The sequence below is a fragment of the Danio rerio genome, chromosome 17, assembly GCF_052040795.2.
Source record: "Danio rerio strain M-AB ecotype USA chromosome 17, GRCz13ab, whole genome shotgun sequence".
Taxonomy (NCBI): Eukaryota; Metazoa; Chordata; class Actinopteri; order Cypriniformes; family Danionidae; genus Danio; species Danio rerio.
Genome location: NC_141037.1, coordinates 3867901 through 3875000, shown reverse-complemented (window position 1 = coordinate 3875000; position 7100 = coordinate 3867901). Strand labels below are relative to the sequence as shown.

The 7100-nt window shown below is 37.6% G+C and overlaps 2 protein-coding genes across 4 annotated transcripts in view; one reads left to right on the top strand and one right to left on the bottom strand.

Moving 5' to 3' along the window:
• bdkrb2 (bradykinin receptor B2) overlaps positions 1-6078 on the top strand; it is an 8342-nt gene extending 2264 nt beyond the window's left edge. The window contains exon 2 of the mRNA XM_087290085.1: positions 4213-6078. Within this exon, the coding sequence (XP_087146211.1) occupies positions 4217-5287 (1071 nt within the window). The 5' untranslated portion in view covers positions 4213-4216 and the 3' untranslated portion in view covers positions 5288-6078. The remainder of the gene's footprint in view (positions 1-4212) is intronic.
• The window catches only part of zgc:136872, a 413995-nt gene that overhangs the window by 333065 nt on the left and 73830 nt on the right, over positions 1-7100 (bottom strand). The gene's annotated exons all lie outside the window — the stretch shown is intronic.

Here is a 7100-nt window from a genome sequence, read left to right as displayed (position 1 = left end):
CACACACACACACACACACACACACACACACACACACACACACAGTTTTCCTGATCACACTGGAAATATTATGCAACTATATGATGCTCTGATGCTTCAGGATGAGACTTCCAGAATTCCAGCAGTTACTCACTCGCAACTCGCTCCAAACCTGAGTGACTCACTTTTTAATATGGATCATAAAACACTGCTGTTTATACATACAATGAAAGCTGGGTTTATGGGTTATCAGAGTAAATGCTGAAAGACTTTTAATTTTGGGTGAATTTTCAACTGAACTATTAAATACCGAATGACACTTTCTGCATTTGTTTTAGCCAAAAATGTAGAAACAGCATTACTATTCCCAAATATCATTACAATTTTACAGATACAGATTTTGTTGACAATACTTTACATTTAAGTACAGCAGTTTTGCTTTTACTTTAAGAACAGTGCCATTTTTAATTAACATTTTAAAGCACATTTTAATTTAAACGTTGACATTTTATTTCTTTTTAGCTGTAATCAGTGTTGACATTCAAACTATTCATGATGTTAAGAGTGGCTGACAATAATAAGGCCTACTACGCTACTGTATTTTAATACTGGCCATTAAGGTGATAATTGGAGAGACTTTTTTTTTTCTTAGGTGGTACTTGGTGAAAAAAGTTTGAGAAACACTGATTTAGGGTATATTTTACTCTACGTTTCAAATGACAAATCCACAAGAGGGCGCTGTTTACACGTTTTCAAATTTGAAATACATTATTTAGGGTACCTTTTATTGCACATTTCAGATGACAAATCCACTAGAGGGTGCTGTCTGCATTTTTTAATACATTATTTAGGGTACGTTTTACTGCATGTTTCAACTGATGAATGCAGTTGAGCATGCTGTCAACATTTTTGCATATCTGAAATGTTACTTAGGGTACATTTTATTGTACGTTTCAGATTCCAAATTCACTAAAAGGCGCTGTTTACATTTTTTCCGAATTTAAAATACATTATTTTGAGTACTTTTATTGCACATTTCAGATGACAAATCCACTAGAGCAGTGGTTCTCAACCTTTTTTCACCAAGTACCACCGCAGAAAAAAAATTGTCTCTCTAAGGACCACCATAATGGCCAGTATTAAAATACAGTAGCGTAGTAGGCCTGTTTATTGTCAGCCACTTTAAACATTATAAATTGTTTGAATATTACCACTGCTTACAGGTAAAAGAAATAAAATGTCACCATCTAAATTAAAATGTGCTTTAAAATGTTAATTAAAAAGTAAAAACAAAACTGCTGTAAAGTATTATCAAAAAATAGCCTATTCATCAAAACCTGGACCTCATAAATATAAGCTATATGCCATCATATTCGTATATAAGCTCGCTTTGCTATTTTTTTATATATGATTCAAGTATACATGACTTCTAAAAATCTAAAAAAAATCTAAAAAATTAACTTGTATTTTAGATATATGTATTGGATTTACATATTTAATGAGAATCTTTAATGACATCTGCTTACTGCACGTTAGGTAGAGCTGCACAATTAATCGTTAAAAGATCGCGACCCCCTAGACGATCTTAATCCAGCATTTCTACGATTTTGTCAATCATATTTTCAAGTTCAGGAGAGAAGAAAAGGCGGCTGCACGAGTCTTTTCATTGTTTCACACACGTTGCTCAGTGACATTGACACCTCCAAATGATGTTGAATGAGTCACATACTGTATTTATAAGGTATAATTCACCAAAAAATGTCATTTATGTCTTCATTTAATGATGTTTTCGCGGCCGGTAAATCACACGTGACGTGAGCTTTTATCACAGAGAGGGTGCGCGCGCTCTACTTAAAGGTGCAGTAGGTGATCTGCCTAAATGCTAACCGCTTAGCATATTATCTAACTGTGATTCAAAGCCACACCCCCTGAAATCGTGATCGCGCGCACCGCGTCACAACAGCCGACAGACAACCCACTAGTTCATGTCGTTCGTCAGTTAGTTAGTGCCAGCGCCGTGCAGGAATTACATGAAATACTTAGCCACACTTACATGCTATTTCAGAGGGAATATTCAGAGTAGCGGTAAACAGTATATGAGGGCTGTCAGTGTTCAAAAATGACCCAATGTGAATATAAAAGCAACTTCAGCTCAGTAAAGCAGGTTAGGCGGAATAGCGCTATTTACTGGTGTTTTGTTGTTAAACTAAATATAAAATCTACATTATCGATGCTGTAAAAGGACCTTATGAAACTGAAAATAATCACATCAATCTTTCACCGGGAGATTTCAGTGGCTGATCAACACGTCTGTGCATATAAGTCATTAATAACAGAACACAATCTAACATAAAATAGTTTTAAAACAGAACATTACCTGTCTAACAGTAATACTTCAGCCATGGTGTCGTCCTTCCTCCAGCGTGCTAAAGTAACTCCAATACTGATTCAGGTTTTAAAGTTTCAATTCAGCATTTGATTTCTCCCGGTCCGTCTCGTGACCACGCGGCCGCTTTTAGGGCGAATTATACCCGTGCCTGGCTTTACAGTAATCGGCCCGAGCTCGGCTGTCCTTCGGCGCCTCCAGCTCTGACTCGGCATCTGCGAGCGGCCCGCAGCTCGCTCGGAGCACATGCGTTTGTAAAGCAGACAGACACGCGCTAATGGCGGATCTGCGTGAACAGATGCGCAGAAGTCGGAATCTACTCGGAATTTGTTAACAGACAGTCTGACCTGCTTATCGGAATTAAGGGAGATGACGATCTGACTCTGTTTAATTGGATGAACATTTTTTAGTTTAATGCTTTACCCTGAATATAAAAATACATATAAACACATTTAGATCATTTACTGTAATCATTACTGTTGGACTGTGAAGAGACTTTCAAACAGAACAACCAAAAATGTTTCTGAAGACAATCACCTACTGCACCTTTAATGATAGTCGTGCACGTGTCTACTTTAGTGAACAGAACCTGCATATGTTGCGAGTAACAGGTAATACAGTTGTAAATAATATTCAGTTTGTGGCACAGAGTGATCGTTTGGGAGCCGCGCGCAAAGTATGAACAAGCACGTAGCAGTCAGAATGAAACCGAAAGTGTGCACTTCATTTAAATGATCATATCGCATTTAAGAGTTATGATTACGGCAAGCATTTGATGTTTTTTCTTTCATAGTGAACCCACAGTTGTGCATGAAAATAAATGTTTACAGTGTCTGTATAACTACTCTAGCCTATATATTGTTGAATATAATCTGATAATGGCAAATGTCTGATTTCACCAGTGAATTAAATCGTCTAATATGACAGATTGCAAGCATATATCTCAAACATAACAATTCAACATCAGAATTATTATAAGTAGAATAGAATTATTTATAGAAACCAGTAGACCTGCACATAATATTATTATTGATGTTTTGCCATGTGTTTTTACCATACCTTTATTTTACATCTACAGAATCGTGAGAAAATCGTGATCTTTATTTTAAGCAAAAAAAAATCGCGATTCTCATTTTAGCCAGAATCGTGCAGCTCTAACGTTAGGCTATTTATGTCAGAAAAGCAAGTCATTCAACTATACTCGTCAACATTGGGACAAAAAAAAATGTGGGATACGCCCAACACCCGTTACAAATATGGGGAGAAAATTAGCTTCAAATGATAGAATACATTAGACAATTGCAAATAAAATAAAAGGTTTTGACTATTAAAATCAATTTACTGATCACATCGGTGTTATACACGTCAAAGTGTTAAAAGCGTGTTCATTTTTTAAACTTTTATTATTCATCGATTCCTCCGCGTACCACTAGAAGGAAGCCTGCTCACCACTAGTGGTACATGTACCAAAGTTTGAGAACAACTCCCCTATATAATGTATTTCAAATTCGGAAAAAAATTAAACAGCGGATTTGTGGATTTGTGGACTTGTGGATTTGTCATTTGAAATGTAGCGTAAAACATACCCTAAATAATGACTTTCAAAGTACAAAAAATTTAGACAGCACCCTCTAGTGGATTTGTCATCTTAAACGTGCAATGACAGTACTCTGGAGCAACGTATATGTTTAAAAAAAAAAGAAGGCAAATATTTCAAATGAGCCTGGGCTGCATATTTATTATCTGTTAAGTAGCTACCACCAACATATTATGATGCTGAAAATTCAGTATCATTCGTAAACTATTATGGTGAGTAGATTTGAACATCTCTTCTCCTCCATCCACAGAAACATGGATCCCGAGATACAGCTAACAACATCATCATCAATCCTCTCTACGATTCCCTCTACAAACAACCTCACCAACGCCACCCAGTGTCCACATTGGGAAGTGTGGGACTGGCTGTACGTAATGCAACCTGCTTACATGTTCATCATCTGCGTTCTTGGGATCATCGGAAACATCTTCGTCCTGCTGGTCTTCAGTCTGCATAAGAAAGCATGTACAGTAGCCGAAATCTACCTGGGAAATCTGGCAGCTGCCGACCTCCTACTGGTTTCATGTTTGCCGTTCTGGGCGATCAACATCGCCAATGAGTTTAACTGGGAATTCGGATCAGCGATGTGTCGATTGGTCAACACAGGCATCAAAATGAACATGTTATGCAGTATTTACTTCCTGGTTTTGGTCAGCACTGATCGCTATGTTGCACTCGTTCATGCACTATCGCGCGGTAGAATGAGACGACCACGATATGCAAAACTCAACTGCATCGCCGTCTGGTGCTTCGGATTAATACTCAACATCCCAACGCTTCATTTCCGTGATATTAAATTCATCCCAGAACTAAACATCACAGCTTGCATTCTGGATTATCCAAATCCAAACATCGGTTTAATCTGTGACATTCTCCTCATGATAATCGGCTTCATCATACCGATTTTGGTGATCTCGTATTGCACGCTTAAAATCATCCGAGCTTTGCATGAGCAAGTGGTCGATCGCTTTAACGCTGAAAACACTGAAAGAAAAGCTACGATTCTGGTGTTGGTGGTCCTGATGGTGTTTCTCTTATGTTGGGTGCCGTTTCATCTGGTGACACTCATGGATGTTCTGATGCGATTCGGTGTCTTTAGCGGATGCACATTTGAAGCAGGTCTTGATATTTCCAATCAGATTTTCACCTACTTGGCTTTGAGCAACAGCGTTTTGAACCCGATTCTCTACGTAATCGTGGGCAAGAACTTCAGGAAGAAGGTCAAAGAGCTGATGAAGCAACTTAATGAGAAGAAAGCGGATTCGACAAGCGGTTCTACGAGATCGCAGCTCTCGTCCACCTTGAAGACATTCACAACTTATTGAGAGCATTAGAAATAAAATCCTCATTGGATCAAACTAAAATTATGGCTTATATATAATCAATGGATCAGATTTAATGTACAGTTGAGGTCAGAAATATTAGCCCTGTTGAATTATTAGCCCTCTGTATAATTTTTCCTCGATTTCTGTTTAACAGAAAGAAGATTTTACATATTTCTAAACATATTAGATTTAATAACTCATGTCTTGCCATGATGACAGCACGTAATATTTAACTAGATATTTTTCAAGATACTAGTATTCAGCTTAAAGTGACATTTAAAGGCTTAACTAGGTTAATTAGGCAAGGTAGTTAGGGTAATTAGGCAAGATATTGTACAGGGTGGGCCATTTATATGGATACATCTTAATAAAAGGAGAATGGTTGGTGATAATAATGTCCTGGTCGTGGCACATTAGTATAGACCTTTTTCTTGGAACGCAAAATTACCCATGATGCTTTGCGTGTATGCGCAAGGAGAATGCTAAGAACTTCCAGTCGGCAGCTAATGCGTGTAAACAGTCACATTTGGACAGATTTGAAACGATAGTTTTACTCTATTTTACCTGCTTTTATCCTCTTTGAACTAATACTGTTGTCCATCAGCAGCATCTCCTGGACTGATCATTTAAAGAAATGCCATCTAATAGGATGGAAAACAGCTGCTGTGAGGCGTTTTCCCCTCGTTGTCAGACGGCATCTTCTGCCGTTTAAATAAAGCCTCGTCATCGCTAAAGTCAACATTTTCTCTTTATTTCAAATATATAACCAGCCCAAACTAATGTAGCTCACCAAAATGTTTGACACACACACGTAGCCTGTACTGTGCCGCTGACACACTGATTTAATAACTGTGACTAGGGTTGTAACAATATACCGGTATGACGGTTTACCACGATTTGAACGTGCACGATTATCATACCATGAACAATTGCATATCAACGGTTTTAACCCTTAAAGACCGAGACAGCCGCCCGCGGCTAAAAATAAGTATTGCTCTTAAATGTTTAATAACTTTTGATCCGCTGATCTGATTCATACAATTCAAAGATTGGCATAAAGAAGAGAATCTCAGCTTTTTTTTTTTTTTTTTGCTGTATCACATAACATTCGCAGACTTTCAGAGGCTCCGGAATCAGTGCGGTTACGTCATCAAAATTTGACAACGCTGATTTGACAAAGAAACGCTCGTCACTGTGTCTCCGGACAAACCAGACATGATACATTGATGCATTGTCCCTCCTCCATGCCCAGATTGGTTCAAACTCGCTATATCACAACCAATAAGCATAGGTTTCGCTTTTGTTTGTGGACTAACAATGAGCTTTTTGAACAACACGGAATGAGAGATAGGCATACATTTATGTGCGGCTAAATAAAACGCAAAAAAAAAAAGTTTTGCATGAAATAATTCTCATACTAAGTACTTTTGCATGCACAGCAGCACAGAAACATGACAAAACAGTGACACAGCAAAGACGAACTGCTGCTCTTGCTGTTTTCAAAAGACGCAAATGAAGGTGCTGCTGTTTGTCTGCATTGCAGACAACCATATCCAAATCCATATCCACAGACAACCATATCCATGCTGGCACATAAAACCTAAGGATGTTCCATATTGAATCTAGTTTCGTTATGTAACTATTTATAGTATAGTAAATATTTATATCTATTTTTTTTACTGAGGATTTGCACCATGTTTATTTGGACTTTGACACATTATTTATTGTTTTCTTATTTTTTTATTTGTTCATTGTACAAGTGGACACATTCACCCACCTCAGCGGTCAAGATTAAGTCCTGAAAATCTCAACA